This window comes from Amphibalanus amphitrite, unplaced genomic scaffold (genome assembly GCF_019059575.1).
Source record: "Amphibalanus amphitrite isolate SeventyFive unplaced genomic scaffold, NRLGWU_Aamphi_draft 001354F_arrow, whole genome shotgun sequence".
In the NCBI taxonomy this organism is placed as follows: domain Eukaryota; kingdom Metazoa; phylum Arthropoda; class Thecostraca; order Balanomorpha; family Balanidae; genus Amphibalanus; species Amphibalanus amphitrite.
Window position 1 is genome coordinate 29894 of NW_024882847.1, and position 16271 is coordinate 46164.

General features: G+C 52.2%; 2 protein-coding genes across 9 annotated transcripts in view; one reads left to right on the forward strand and one right to left on the reverse strand.

The window, feature by feature from the left end:
• Positions 1-1161: 1161 nt before the first annotated feature.
• LOC122372377 (peptide chain release factor 1-like) lies at positions 1162-7680 on the forward strand. Of its 5 annotated transcripts, none has more exons than XM_043349504.1 (4): positions 1162-1179; positions 4988-5131; positions 5628-6551; positions 6822-7680. In XM_043349504.1, exons 2-4 carry the CDS (start codon positions 5009-5011, stop codon positions 7026-7028), a joined length of 1254 nt encoding a protein of 417 aa, XP_043205439.1. In that variant the 5' UTR covers positions 1162-1179; positions 4988-5008; the 3' UTR covers positions 7029-7680. The 5 variants fall into 5 exon arrangements, with proteins under 5 accessions (XP_043205439.1, XP_043205435.1, XP_043205436.1 ...); XM_043349500.1 differs by having other exon boundaries at positions 1170-1385; XM_043349501.1 differs by having other exon boundaries at positions 1173-1232.
• Positions 7681-7938: 258 nt separating this feature from the next.
• The window catches only part of LOC122372378 (serine/arginine repetitive matrix protein 1-like), a 77527-nt gene continuing 69194 nt past the window's right edge, over positions 7939-16271 (reverse strand). For all 4 annotated transcript variants that reach the window (XM_043349509.1, XM_043349507.1, XM_043349506.1 and 1 more), the window contains 4 exons: positions 12265-12360; positions 11228-11322; positions 9283-9387; positions 7939-8781 (listed from right to left, as the gene is read on the reverse strand). In XM_043349509.1, coding sequence (XP_043205444.1) covers positions 8720-8781; positions 9283-9387; positions 11228-11322; positions 12265-12360 — 358 coding nt within the window. In that variant the 3' untranslated portion in view covers positions 7939-8719. The remainder of the gene's footprint in view (positions 8782-9282; positions 9388-11227; positions 11323-12264; positions 12361-16271) is intronic.

Here is a 16271-nt window from a genome sequence, read left to right on the forward strand (position 1 = left end):
ATACTTTACGTATACCTATATGGTGCTCTTAGTAATGGCCACCAACGTTTTAGACCGATTGTTCAGTCTGTGTAGCTATGACGGGCATTGTAACTTTTCCTAAGGTAATTGGCCATTTGGACGTAACCTGGTGACCTAACCTTGAGTGACCTGGGTCTGAGAGTTATGCAGCATGTATGAAAAAAATATACATGAAAGGGTGTGCTAAAAATGGCGGCGCTCCACAACGCCGTTTTCGAGATATTTACATAAACCTACATGGTATTGGTATGTCCAAGCATCCCCACCGCCCGGCGCGGATAATTTTTTGCACGTGCAGAGCGCACCTTTGGGGTCCACCAGGAGATAGATATGCTCAATAACTATGCTGGGATGCATTCTGGGTGGCCTGTGTAAATTTGGCACTTTGAGCTTGCCAGCGCTACCCGCATGTCACCGCAATCGCATGTGTGACACAGAGTGCAACATCAAAAGGTTTGCACGTGCACAGCACGTGCACCGTGTACCCAAGCACGCCTATTTGTACAGCACCTTAAAGCGCGTGTCCAGTAGTGTCAGTTTGCCAAATTTGGTGTGCCTAGGTCAAGGTTTTCCGGAATCGGAGGATGCATCCTCAAAACATGTTTTTCGCCCCTGGCGCGTGCATTCCGCACCCCCTGCTGCAGAGGATATCATATGTTAATGGTCAAACACCGGGACATGTGACCTGTGAATTTGGCACCTGTGCCGCGCACCGTTTAATTTGGAGCGTCGCTTAAAGGTTTTTGCCCTTCCCGACTTTGTCGGCACGTGGCACGCGCCACGTGACACCGAATGACCTGTGACATGCATCATCACCTGCCTCAAGGCATTACCCATCGAACGGTACCACCAGCATCTCGATCCGATCATCTGTTTAGACGCAATTCCAATTGTAATGGTTCGATGACCTTTCAGAGCCACAGAGCACGGTTTTTTTTGGCAACGTAAGATGGCGCCTTGTCGGCTTCACCTGAATGGAGGTGGTTGCGGGTCCGGTTTAATTATACGTCCGTGGCCGGAGGGCATATTAGTCACGTGACATTTGGAACTTCTCCCGCTCCAAGGGCCTTCTATATGCCAAACGTCACGTGTAAATTTCACGAACCTTGATCAAATTGCCCCAGGCGCCCTGTTTTGGCCCTGTTTTCACCGTCGTCCGTATGTTTTAGGGCCTTGGTCGTCCGTATATTGATGCACGGCCTTAGCCTTGTGTAGCATTTTCTTTCTAAAAATATACATATTAAAACTGTGGGCAGTACGGGCAGTACCCAAGGCCCGTAGTACCTCAGGGTATATGTAGTACCAATAGATGAGATGGCCTTGGGTAGTAAATCTATGACCGTGGCCGGGTAGTAAGATAGTAGGTAAGTTGGTAGCCAGGCTATATAAACCAAGGCCCTAATAAACCAATATAAACGGTATATCGGGCCTTGATATAAACAAGGTTGGTAGTAAGCGTAGTAAGTATGTAATATCAATATACCATTGTAAAAAGATGAAATGTTCATTTGAATATTATAACTGGCTATCAGCTATGACTTACCATAACAATAAAATAATTGTGCGTCATGCCGTTTTCAGTGTCCCAAAACTGTTAATTTTGGTGGGAGACAACAGCAAAATGATAACCATTTTGCACTCTTGCCTCTAATATTTATAGCAATTTGTGAGTCAGTTTTATAGAGAAGATGCATTTACATTGATGGTGGGATACTTCATATAATATAGGGTCTTTGACGGTGGTTTTACATCTGGACTTGACCATGGTCCACAATTCACACAAGGTCACAGCCCATCACGTTGGGCTTGTTCCAGCGCCTCCAGAAACCTCCAGAAAGCTCTAGAATTCTCCAGAGAGCGTTCCAGCGAAGCAAGAATCATGTCTTTTCAGTCGGTGACACACCAGGGAAATAAGCTAAAATTAGAGCGCTCTATTTATTGCTCCCGCTACTTCACCGTCTCCCATAGGGTCCTGTGTTGAGCTGGTGTCGAGGCTCTAAAAATGACGCCGATTTTTGCACCCTTCTCACGAAAACCGCTCGGACCGCCTGGAAACTAATTGTTCCGCTCTAAAAATTTCATGATCGACGGGAAAATGAATGAGGAAAAGATTGGTCCTGAAATAATTCTGAACTCCCTGTAGAACATATCGAAATATGGCTGCAAACTAGGAGCATGTCAAAATCGACAAAACGATACAAATAAACTTACCGGGATTTTTTTATTTTCCATGCATCTGTGTATAAAATCAGTCGGTTTTTCGGAAAGATAATCTTCTGTTTAATAAATAATTCCACAATTGCAATCGAGAAAAAAAACATTTCTGCTGTGACGGCAGTTTTGGCATTGTGCCAGTAGTGTGGCGTGCGCGGAGCTGCGTCGTCGTCGGGACGGAGTTGTGAGTATTTTCGGCGTTTTAAATGGTTGACGGCCATTTGAACCAGCTTTATATTATTTCCTACAAATTTTTGCATCAAATTATTGCTTTGAAAGACCATTGAAACCCCTTATCTCTTCATGAAACACGATCATATTTATCGTCGACGAAAATGGCGCGGGACCCCATGTGCGTTCCGATCGAAATAAATCGTAAATTAAATAATATTCGATGATAAGTATCATATTCTAGTGACACATTTTCATAAAATAAGGCATAAACTTTGCAAGGAAGTCAACATTGGATGATTGGATTCTTATTTTGCTCACATATCCTTGTGTAGTCAAATGGCTCAATTGTTAGATAAATGTAAGCATATGTTTTGGCTTGATGTTTGCTGTGAAACCACCCAGCCACTTGCTGGTTGAGTGGTTTTTGATAATAACCTGATAATCATTTCTCCTTTTCCTTAAAAGAAACTAAAATTCTTTTCAAAGTAATCCATTTTTAGGAAAGGCGGCTTGCTCATTGACATTTCATGTTCTTGTTTTGTTATTGCTGGCAGTATTTTGATACAATAATGCAATATGAATTTTTTGCAATAATAAAACCTAAGACAAACCTAGGCAATGCGTCAATCAAACACCCAACAGAAAGATTGTGAGTCCTTGTGACGTGAAGTAGAACATTCTATGAATGTGTTATATAGAATATGCCAAATTTTAAATTAATTATACTGATAGCTGAGCATGTGAATTATGCCACAATATAATTTCATTTTCTGGTTTTGAAATAGCGGGCAGTATTTTACTTCAACAAATGTATTATACATGGAATACATGTTGTTATGTTATGTTAAAAGTTTAATAACAGCAAACAGAAGGGGCTGTTTCAGCAGATAATGTTTGTACCTTATGCATTACCTTTCTTTTCTGCAGGACCATGCTTCCGCTGGGTGGTCGACATTTGCCTCCTGAAGAAGTTGAGCAACATGAAGACCACCAGATGAGGTGTCTGCAGTTCATGTGGAACTCTGCAGACTACAAGTGTTATGCCAACCACAACCAAAGTGCTGTGATCATGGAGGCATGAACCTCATGACAACACTTCAGATTTGCAGTTGTACCAAAGTGTGATTCAAACCACCTGTGGCATCTCACTCAATGTGTGAACAGTGTGATCATTGTGCAGTGTTCAGCTGCAACTAAGACATTTATTAGTGACTTGTTTTGCAATTAGCCACCAAAAGCATTTTTGGGCTGGCTGCTGTAATTTGTTGTGCACTGCGCAATAGTGGTAGTGTTTTGTCACTTGTCAAGTTGTCAGTTGTGCATGTTGCATGTTTCTCTTCCCTCGGCCCTCGTTATCAGTTAAGTGGTGAATTGGCATCACTCAGTCTCCCCAGATCTCCATTGACTGTCTGTCAACCACCTAACTTGAGATGGTATTTGCTAATAGTGTCAGAAAAGAAGTGATTGTAGACATTTTTAGGAATATGAGCTCCGTTTCATGCGTGTTGCGGTGGTCATTTTGTCACTTGTCCCATAGTGTAATAAATGGAAACTGTTGTTCCCTTTTCAAGGTACTCGCAGTCGCGGATGCAGAAAGCGTTGGGCCTAATTATTAAACGCACCCTTCTATCAGCGACGCACGAAATCGACAAATATCCTTTTTAGAGCAGGAGGAAACGAAAACTTGTGAACATAGCTGTACCTACAACAGTGCATAAGGAATTGGAATTCTGGGAGTTTTTGAACTTCGGAGAAACTCAAGTTGTCGACAGGTATGCCCCCTTGTACGTCAAAGACCGCCTAAAAAACAAACGTCTACAAATGAAGGCAGTATTCGTAAGTTCGTTGTAATTGCAGCAGCCTAGCAACATGCATTGCGGTCCGATGGCGAATTACACTCGTGCTAAAAAAAACTATGCCGGTAACTGCCAACGTACTTAGGTCGTAGGTGAGGAGAGGAAGGGTTATGTCAAATGTCAACATCAAAGAAATGGCTTCATCTGAGCTGTGCCTATTGTACATAATTCAACCAATCTATGCATTTCGTTTCTTGCTAGCTACTCATGCTTTCACTCCTGCTTCAGAGTAATCATCCCATATTGTACGTCTTAAGATATTGATTTCTATGGCAGTTCGCAATTGCTAGCCACGTCTCACCTCAGTTTGGTGGCCCCGCATCGGCCCACTCGGCCGCTCTAAAATTGACTTACGGAGGAGGATGGTGGCTTTTATTTTAGCTTCTCCGCTGACTGGGGGGAGCGCCGTCGCCGAGGTAGGAGCAATAATTAGCTTAAGTTTGGGACTAATTTCCACGCTTAATTAACATTTTAATGTTATTTTAATTAATTCATGTTAATCTTTGACGCATTCTCTTTCTATTGATACCATCCACCGGCCTGAGAAGTACTGCCTTGCTGCGTAAGGGCCGATAAAAGATCACGCTTTTAGGGGTATCTCTTCAACATGGGGCAGGAGCAATAAATAGAGCGCTCTAATTTTAGCTTATTTCCCTGGTATGTCACCAACTGTTTTGTAAAGTTGAGTTAGCTTGTTGATTTTTGGCTTTATTCCTTTTCAGGCTGGCTGCCTATCTCCTGCAATGCTAAAATGTACAATAGACACACTGAAAATCTCAAATCCATTCCATTCTTCTTCTAGACTGCTAAATATTTTACAGCGACCCAAGCAGAAGAAGCAAATATTTTACAAGTTAAGGCAATGGGTAAGTAAAAGTCAAATCTGATTTGGAACAGACACATAAAAGATGTCTAACAGTTCAATAATTAATTCTACTTTACAACAGTTAACTCAGTTAACTTAACAACAGTAACTCAAACTCAAACATAACTCAAACAGTTAGCAAAAACATGGCAGTTTTTGTAGCTCGAAAATGTGTGCTCTCATTAAGTTGTCTTTCCTTTGGGCATCTGCTATATGTTCTGCTAGATTCTCAAATTGCATCACTCTTTTATCTCTAAATGTGCTGCTGAGATATTCTTATTTTTGTATCATAAGAAACACTTACTGTTGGTTAAAGAACATGCTGTGATCAGCATATACCTATGTCAGGTAACACACCTCCCTAATGTGTTCAAAATGATGGCAGTATTTTTTTAATTATTGCAATGCTAGCATGTTGCAGACTGCTGCGTCGATGTTCTAACAATGAGCCTCCGAGAAGTGATGGTGACAGTCCCCAATGGTGTGTGTTTCTGCAGCAAGTGGCCTCGGTCCCAGTGCTGCCGCAGTGGCGCCACCTTCACCTGTCGCCCGGTGACCCGCGGCTGGCGGCGTACGCGGCGCGGGCGCGCGCCGAGCTGCGCCACCTGGAGGCGGAGCTGGTGGCGGGTCGCGGCGGCGGCGCGGTCGGCCGGCGCCGCGGCCAGCTGGCCGGCACCGTGCAGCTGCTGGACCTGCTCGATCGGCTGGCCGAGGAGCGCCGCCAGCTGCAGGAGCTGTGCGCCGACCCCGAGCTGCGCGAGCTGGCCGAGCTGGACGCCGCCCGGCTGGAGGCCGACGCCGAGAGCGCGCTGACTGAGCTGGAGAGCCGGCTGGCGGGCGCGGCGGCCGCCGACGCGTGCTCGGCGCTACTGGAGGTGACCGCCGGCGTGGGTGGCCAGGAGGCGATGCTGTTCGCCGCCGAGCTGCTCGACATGTACGAGTGCTGGGCGCAGCGGCGCGGCTGGCGCATGGAGGTGGCCCAGCACGAGACCACGGGACTGGGCGGCGTGCGGTACGCGGCCGCCACTGTGCACGGTGAGGGCGTGTACTCGCGGCTTAAGTACGAGGGCGGCGTGCACCGGGTGCAGCGCGTGCCGCGCACGGAGAAGGGCGGCCGACTGCACACGAGTACTGTGGCCGTGGCCGTGCTGCCGCTGCCGGAGGCCGTCGACGTGCACCTGCCGGCCGGCGATCTCAAGATCGAAACCAAAAAGGCGAGCGGTGCCGGCGGCCAGCACGTGAACACGACCGACAGCGCAGTGCGCGTGGTCCACCTGCCCACCGGGCTGGCCGTCGAGTGTCAGGAGATGCGCAGCCAGCACCGCAATAAGGAGCGGGCGCTGGAGCTGCTGCGCGCGCGCCTCTATCAGCGGCAGCTGGACAAGGCTGAGGCGGAGCGGGCGGCCGCCAGAAAACAACAGGTGAGCGGGGGCGCTGTTCGTCGTGCTGGATACACGGAGGATGGGGGGCCGGGGGGGGGGGGGGTTACTTCGGCAACAGCTGGCGTGGGAGTGTAAGGTTATGGTCAACTCTGGTGTGATATTTTGATTCTCTGTAACACTCGATCAGTCTGGATGTCTATCGAAGGCCAGGGTAGTTGTGTACATGCTGTTGACATCAGAGTTTCGTTTCACAGCCGCAGCCCGCCCTCCGTTCCCCATAACACCCCTCGGCCCTCCCTTCCGTCTCAGGTGGGCAGCAGCAGTCGCTCGGAGAAGATCCGCACGTACAACTTCCCTCAGGACCGTGTCACCGACCACCGGCTGGGTCTGAGCCTGCACGGCCTGCCGCTGGTGCTCGCTGGAGAGCGGCTAGACGAGATCCACGACCGGCTGGAGGACGAGGCGCGCCGTCAGAGGCTGCTTGACGAACTGGAGGCGCCTGCAGACGCTAGCTGACCGACGACAGACACAGATGGAGAGTATGAAGGTTGGTACAGGCGGAGGTGGCGCTCGCCAGGTGTGTGTAGTGAAGATCATGCGGGGGACATATGTGAGTGTCGCTTTACGGCTGTCAGTAGCCCGATGATCTAGACGGGTTCCGCACCAAACAGCGCTGTGGGCTGCTCCCGACTTAAGGTACGTCGAAGTGCGTCCTGCTGCCGACTTTGGGGAGTCATTTGCGATTGGCAACTGGACATTGTTGACGGACGTACAGCGCATTGACTGCTCCAATCTACTCTCATTTGCTGGTCAGAGGAACGAAAGTCAGGCACCAATTGTGATATGCAAGTTGCGGGGCTAAGTAACCCCCAATTTCGCTCGTCTGATGTAGAATTTTTAGTGCTCAGTGCGTGTGAAGCCCTGTGTTTGGTGTGAAGTAAGATGTGTCAGGGTATGATAAATATGTAGTACTCGCTATACGTTATTTGTGTGTTGCAAGCTCATGATCATTGACGAACCCATGGGTGCCGATGACTACCGCAGTTCGGGCGCCCTAAACCCCCAAATCTTCATCACAATTGACGTACCATTTACGAATATTTGTGGAAACGAAGTGTTTGTATCCGATCCGCTGCCGTACCGGTGCAATACACGCGTGACTGACTCAGGTGTATGTACACGTGACGCACGCACAGGTGAATGGGCGATCAGCTGACTAAGGACTCGGTATGGGCTGCGCTGGGCACCGGGCTTTGTAATTGTATGTTGATGTGGTTTGGTGTTTCCGGGCGAGAGTCGAGTCGGGACAGCAGTGGTCGCGTGGCCGGTGGCTAAAACAACCGACGCAGTGGCTGAGTCGTTCATACCCTCCGAACTGTCGACATCATCGCCCCTTTTCCCAACGTCCACAGGTCGAAAGGCGGCGTCACCTTCAGCTATAATTTATTCGAGTCACATCCATACAATTTTAAAGCAGACGGCCCGAACTACGCAGACCGAACGAGGCCTTTGTCGAGAGACGGTAAAAAAAGACATCACATTAACGTGTCGGCGTGTGCGCGCCCGGGCGGCCCGCCCTGGTAATCTCGGGCCTCGGTAACGGTTCGTCTCGTCGGGTCGCGGCCGTCGGGGACTGCGGTCGGAGGGGGCGGCGACCGGCGAGCCGCGCGTGCCCCTCCGCCCCGCCCACCGAACACTCGTAACAAGTCGGAACACATGAGATTGCATAACGGTGTACACCAATATTAATAGAAAAGGCACCCACCCTCTGGATATCAAGCTCAATGGATAATCAACAACATAATTGCCACCCTTACAATAAATAACAAATCGTTCTGGCGCGCTCGTGTGGGACACACACGCGCACACTCACACTCGCAATGGGCACACGGGCTTCACACTTACCTAGCACACCAGCACACGCTGTTTAGCCGGCTACCGGCATTCCGTTTGTATTGCGTCTGTGGCTCCGTGCGACCGGCGGCGGCGCGCGAGCCGAGCCGGCGAGACCGACTATCATCACAGGGCCGCCGCGACGCGCACGCATGCCACCTCTATTTGTACAAGTGAAGTTTGGGTTGCCACCGCGGCCGACAGGTAGCTCTGGGCGCGGCGAGACGGAGAGAAGAGAGCGGTATACGCGAACGGCAGTGGCCTTTGAAGACGCCGGTGTCCCGTATTTTGTGGGCGAGCACGTAGATGCGAGCTCAGTTTGGCTGAGATTTGGACCTGTCCTTGGCGGGCAAGGGAGGGCACGGGCTATCCAGACCTGTGGGAGACAAAAAACACACAACGTCAATATCTGAAACCCTCCCACTTCGACATGGTAGCGAATTCCGCGTGGTCGTCGCAAACCACAGAGCACGTCGAACCCCTACGACATTCAATCACGCCAATACGCCAACCAATTGAGGCATCCTATCACTGATTTCAGACCTCTTAGACAGATGTAACCATCCACCCATATGTTAAATTAGGCACACGCCGCTCTGCGGCCCACAAACGTGCCGACTGTCGTGTCCTGTGACCGAAACGTAACGAAGATCAGTGCTACCATAGCACAGGGCTGTGTAGTGTGCACACGCTCGCCAGTCGCCTATCAGTGTAGCGTAATCACGCTCTGCATTTGCAACTCACACACACTTTCAGCCTTCGAAAGCGTAACGACCATCTGTTAAAGTGGCGCAGTTTCTAAAACACGCTGACAAGCCACCGACGACAGACGCCGGCTGACGTCATCGATGACGTAGCGTGCTGACGTCATACTTACCGCTGTCTCCGTCCTTTTGGATGCGAACGATGTCTTCTTTTCCTACTTTGCGTTTGCGGCTGCCCTTATTGGGCGCAGCTGCAGAATCGGCTAGCTTTGAGTCTCCTGAGAAAGAAAGAGAAGGGTGGTGAGTGATGAGTAACGGATATGACAGCACATTTATCAGCAGCGTGGAACAATGAAGGACAACAGAGCACATCTGGGGACCGGGGACCGTACGTGGGGAGCATATCCTATAAGACCACACATAAGGAGACATGACACTGCAACAGCGGGCGGCAAGCAACGATAACGCTCTGGGTGTCCGCAAGGTAACCAAGCGAGACGAAATCACTTCGCAAAATCGGGATACCACGAATGTCTGGCGGCAGCCGTTCCCAACAGCATTTGACTCCCTGGATACGGTACGAAACCGGTCTGTTGCATCCCCATCACAGTACCAATCGGCACACCCACCCTCAAAACGATGGGGACAATGAACAGCACACATAGACCTGTCATGTGAAAACATCAAATACAACATCCGAAGTGGCTCCCATGTAAGCATTTGTGCATTGTTTGCTCGGAATCCCAGCCCCGGGGGCTTGCCGAGTGTTGCTGAGTGTTAGCGCACGCCAGGAGCGGCGATAACGTTCAGTTCCGAAAACAGCCACAACTGCTGCCGTTCGGTCAGCCCTCCGGCCGGTGGGAAGCACCCGACCACAGACGGCGGTACGCTCCGTCCCGTTCCCGTCCCAGCCCGTACTGCGCCACACGTGCAAAGAGGGATCCAGCCATCCAATCGCACCGTTCTAGCGACTGGACTGTACATGTACGCGTCTCCGTCATGGCCAGGTGGGTTGCCGAGGCCTAGCCAAAAGCCGGTTTTTCCACCGCGACTCAAACGGGGAGGGTATTAAAGGGGAACTGTGAGCACGCTGTACCCAGTATTGAGCCATGGAGTAACACAGGACGATAAACAGCATAAATGGTTACGCCGACCATTCCTGAGGAACTAATGAGCTGCTGCCTCAAAACGTGTGCAGCATCCGATCCTTTTTCAGAAACGTTAAAGTTATACCTCCCACCACACCACACCGATTCTTGGAATTCTGTGAATTATGGGCTGATCGACTGCGGCCCATCTGACCCCGTGACCTAACTGCCGACTCCAGTGGCCGTGACCCCATTTCAGCGCCGCCTGCTCACGCAGCTGGAGATTACTATCCCATAGCGCGCCCACTTTATCCGAGACGCTGCGCCCTTTCAAACCCGCCCACTCGCCTCCCAGCAGATTAATGACGTCACGTACGCCCCCCCCCCCAATCCACCGCGCACGCCCGGCCCCAACCACACCAGCGGGCGCGACCGGCCAGTCGCGACCCTTCGGCACGCCTCGGGCCAGTATATGGGTCAGACCGCTCCCCGAAACTCTCTCTAACCCATCCTTGGCTGATCGACCCGCCCTCTCCCACCCACTGATCGGCGCGGGCTGCTCCACCAGCTGATCTGAAGAGGCTGCTATCTGCGGCAGCCGTACCATGAATGGTCGCCACTGATAGCCAGCCGGCGGACCGCCTCCGATGCCGTCCTGACCCAGATTCAGCTCGGCCGGACACTATCTGTGCCACTCGTGACACAGATTCGCCGCCGCCGGTGGCTTTGAGGACACGTGCCTATTCCCACATGGGCGTGTTTGTGTATGTGCGCGTGTGAGAGTGGTTCAATGTGAGAGCGGACGTCTGATATCGCTGAGACTGTCAGCTGTTAGCTCAAGGAGATCTTACTAATGACCCGACGTAATGATTCTCACGGGTAATGGGTTCGGGGATATGTGTAATTGACGGGATATTACAGGAAGCAGTTTCACCCAACGTAACAAACAATTCGGCGCCGCCCGGATGAGGTGCAGCACCGTGACGAAATGTGACGTCACGTTCCCTGGGTCGTCCGCCCCGCTGCTCACCTATCCGAACATCGGCGGGAGGGTTGCGTTTTCTACTGCGCCGCCGCGGCGACCCGGGCTCGACGGCAGGCGGCGACCGCTCGGTACGACTGTCCCTGCCGAGAAAAATATACACGATATCGTCAGCTGACGAGATAAGATGAATGACGATCTAAATTCTAAATGTGGTCACCAGACCTCACACACATCACTGGATCATTGCCACACATTAATAGACTATTGGCACGCCATTGGATCACTGACAAACAACACACAATCATACACACACTCTGGGAATTCAGCATAATAGCTCGTTAAAACACACAGCTTCCAGCATCCAACCAATCTCGTCACCGCCACGATGATGGTTCCATGACGTCACACACAAAAACGCCTGACTGGGCCATAACTGTCTGACGAGCACGGCAGCCCGCAATCAATGTCCATAGTGGCGTCAGTTAGCGTGCACTGCAGCACGATACCCGGTACCACGCCCACACAGGTGTACGGGGGTGATTGGATGGTTATCCCGATACGCAGTACCAGCACCGACGACCGTCCGCAGTTTTATACAAAACAGACAGTTAGACAGATAAACAGACACACACACAAACAGCCAGACAGACATACGTACAGGGTGCGTCCTGCATTACGGGTTCGGCACCGGTAGCGCTGTCAAGAGTGGGCGTCACAGGTGACCTTTTGACCGCATGCTGCTCGTCCACTGACATAATGGGAACAGGGCAGAGCTGTAGTGGGGTACGTGGGGTGTGCCACTTCGGACCTATCGTACTAAAGGGCGATCGACGCCGTCCAATACCCCTCAGAGCTGGGAAATCGGCCCTTAGGATTAGAGGAAGGTACACGAAAAGACGGAAACTTCGCTGATATTGCAGAGCCGCACATGAAATACATAATGGTCACAATGAAACAGAATCGAACTCAAAGTGAAACATACAGAGGACTGAGGGATGATACTAGAGGGAGGAAAATCCTATCTCGAGAGGAGAGGAGAGGAGAGGGAGAAAGTAGGGAGCAGAGTAGATGACCAAACTCACGGTGAGAGGTCGTCGCCGGCGCCGACACTGGGCGTCTCGTCGATGACCAGGCCGTGCCCTCCGCCGTCCTCGTCATCGCTGGCCACCGCCGACAATCTGTGGAGGTAGAGAACAGCCGTCAGTGCCTCAGTCGGTCAGAGGACGAGGACGAGTTCACAGGGTTTGGAGAGGGAACAGGCCTGCCACAGACAGTCTATGGTAGATAGAACATCCGTCAGTGTCCTGTTCACACAGAGGGGAGCTGGGACAGGTGGCCACCGACAGTCAGTGTGTGGAACAGCGGCCGTCGGGGTCACAAAGGTCATGATGACACGGATGGGATCACATAGGTCACGCTGTCACGGATGGGATGACACCGGTCACCAGGTCAGACGAAGCCGGACAGAGCTGAGTCACACAGCGCCCAAACGAGGACAGCAGCTCGGCCGCTGTCAAACTTCTCAGCTGAACCTGGTGAAAGGTCAGTTCCAACTTCCAACGTCACTCAAAACATGACCTCATTTACTCTACGGGACATTTTGATGAACTTAATAAACACCGTCGCAACCGTCATAGCCTCACGGGGAAAGATCAATTATATGGGTTTTAATTTGTGTGTATCTGTTCACGTGACGCTCCTACCAGTCGTTTTCCAGTGGACCTGACTATGTTTTAGGGCCTTGGATCTGACTGAGGACTCCCTCGTCAGCGGGTCCACAGTTTTGTGCCCAGCCCCCGCCTACGTCAGCACTCCTGGAGCGGAGGTGCTCCGGTTTCCCCGAACTCCGTCCGGCACTTCTCGATTAGACAGCGAAATAGGGCCGCCGGCGCGCGGTCCGTGCGTCAGCACTGCCCTCAGCGTGTCACCGGGCACAGAGCCGGTGTCAGGTGACACCGGGACGTGTCACCGAGCGGTGACACAGTCACTGGTGCAGCGCTTCAGGCACCGAGCGCCGGTCGAGCAGGAGCGAGGCTGATAAGTGGCACCCATGCCAAACAGCTGTATTGCCGATTTAGTGGACTCACTCTCAATGGTCCACAATCACAATCTCTAGTCTTCGGCAATGTGTCCACTGTCCAGTTGAGTTGTCCCTTAGATGCGCCACCTAGTTCCAGCTTCTCTCATCCATCCTCAAGACCAGCCCCCGATCAATCAAGACCGTCCTCTTTCTCATCCCTCCCACCATCCTCCCCCGTCCCGCCCACCGTCCTCCGTTCTATCCTCCGCCTCACCCCCATCTTCCACCCAGCCCGTGTGTGGGCGGTGCCTGTCTCGGCCCGACCCGCCCCGTGCCCGCAGCACCAATGGCCTGCCAGCGGCGGCACCAGAGCGGTGATGGCCGCTGTCCGCTCCGGTTACGCCCAATGGTGGCCGACAGACCGCCAGGGCGGGTCGGATCATCACCAAGGATCGCGGCGGAGACCGGAGGAGATGTGCCACCGAGCCGCTCACAGGGATAGCCGACGGCCGGGCTGAGCCTGGGACTGACAGTGCGGAGAACGGGATCACTGTAGCGCACAGCCGCGTCAGAGATGACAGCATACAACAGCAGCATCAACAGCAACGCCAACGACAGCGGCAGCAGCAGAGATCGGCCAGTCGGTCGATCCGAGCGACCGGTCGGTAAAGGTCAGTGTGTCACCGAAACTCGCAGCCGAGCACAGCCACACGGCGATCGGGGGGGGGGGGGGGCATTCAGCCCCCGTCCGTCGCTTGGCAACAGGGTCGCCTCTGGACAGTTCGTGGAGCCTGGGGAGAGGGGCTGAGGGTGGCTGATCCGCTCCACTCCCGCAGCTAGTCGGAGGAGAGGTCGATATCCCAGTGGCGCGCTCGGGTCACTTCGTGGGGTCCCGGGGTTCCCCGCCACTGTGTGCTCACCCGAACAGCTTCAGAGGATATTGATATGCTGTCGAATGCAGAACGCTGCAGCGACTGACGTCAGGCAGACGGAATTTTAAGCAGCGCTGGCCTCCAGCTGCCTGCCACCACACTCACTGATTCTGATTGAGCTTCTATAGACATCAGCATTCAAGCAGTTCCTTGACACTCTTGTCTCATGCATTGAATGTTGACGATCAATGGTCAATAAAGATGTTCTCCAAATCGCTTCAGTATTAGCCATCCCTCAACTTGAATTTTCAAATGTCGGAATCTGTAATTCCAAATTTCCATATCCGGCTGGCACCTCTAATGCTGTCGCTCTTCAGACGAACCCTAACGAACAGATAGGAATTGTTGTTTGTCAACAGCCATGCTAAGTCCGGTGTTGACAAGGTTACCTTCAGGGGCCTCTGACAGCCGTCGCCTCTCAGAGACGTAGAAGAGGCACACAATATCACAGAGGGCAACCACCTCGGATGGCCTCTGACCTCAAAACCCGAGTAGTCGGTCCAGGTATGTGACACTGCTGATATCAGCACAGTAGCCGCCAATGTCCGTGTGTTGCCACACCGTCCTCAACCTCGGTTCAGCCGCAGTCGTGTTTTGACAAACACTATGCAAGCAGCACATGAAAATGACAATGAGGTTGGCCTCTGCGATACATAAACATCAGCCACGCCGTTCATTGGCACCGAGCTAACAAGATTGATGACCGCAAGAGGGTATTTTCACGTCCCATCCAACGTCTTCCACAATCTCCATGAGTTTGCCTACACTGGAAACAAACATTACTGGAGCTTTCAGCCAGCACAGCGGCCGCACCAGCATCATTTCCTGGCCGGGCAGCCCAGTTCTTCGGTCACTCACCGCGCTACGCCGGCGTTACCTGACTCAGTTCCGGCACAGCAGTCCACAGAGAGAGAACTTCCCGGGAGTTCTGGGCTCTAAGTGGCACATCTGGACATCCTGTGCGCCCAATGGCTCCTTCTGTGTAACACATTAACACGTGGACGGGTCCCGTGCCGTCCCGTGCCGGATGAGGCGGTTACCGCGGTCAACACGCGAGCCTGGACGGTGCAGGTGGTAGACGGTAATCGATGGTCGATTGTACAGAGTCGCGAGGCACACACGTCACCCTTTGCCAAAGGACTCGCAGTAGCCGCTTGGAGGTGACAGAGCCCACTGGAGCACATACGAGTACAGCGAACCAGAGCTGTCAGCCAGACCGTGGGTTGGTCCAGTCAACAAAACAGTGTTCTTTTCAGAAGAGTCCGTAACAGCGGCAATATTGTATCCCATTGGACGAGCTAGAGACATCCCTTGATCTGAATTATTGTTGAGAGTTCAACTGAACTATTTGCCACCCCTTACCCTTTCACCGGTGCACTCTGTATCACACATCGTCACTCCCGTACGCCGACTATCCGCAGTTGTCCCGCACTGTTTCACCACTCTACACATCCACGCAGGTGCCCCCTCCCCCTCCAGGTGCGATCGCCCCTCCCACACACCCATCAGAAGGTCACGGTCGGCCACTCGAGCACAGGTGGCGGTGCCTGCGCCCGGCGCCGGCTGCGCGGGCCGTCCCGTGTAAACAGAGGGCCCTGGGCGTCGACCGGTCCCCGTCGGTCGCTCCCCCGTCGGTCGTCGGTCCGTAACCAGCTGGTGTGGCTATCGATCGACTAGCCGACCGGCGGTCACACCGGCCACAGTCGTGAATGGACGGAGGGTGGACGGTTTGCCATACAACCGTTCAAAATAACGCCGAACGCGTTCGAGTTGATATTAGCCGTTTTCACGACGGACTATCCGGCGAATGCACCTGATTTGACCAAATCTGCACCTAATTTCTTTTACAGCAAATATCTTCATTTTATGAAATTATTTCAGTGTTTTAATCGATGATGCTCTCTGATAATATGACAAAGCAGGCATATAAGCAATTAGTGCAACCCTAGCTGATAGCTGCTAAGAGACACACTGAACCTGATTTGACCAGATCTGCACCTAATCTGTACCAGATGTGCACCAAATGTGTACCAGATGGCCGTCGTGAAAACGGCTATTGCAGCATAGGAAGCGTCATTGGTGGACTTGGTTTTGGTCCATTGAAGTCATTCTGTGGCGCTTCTCTAGCGACGGAAAC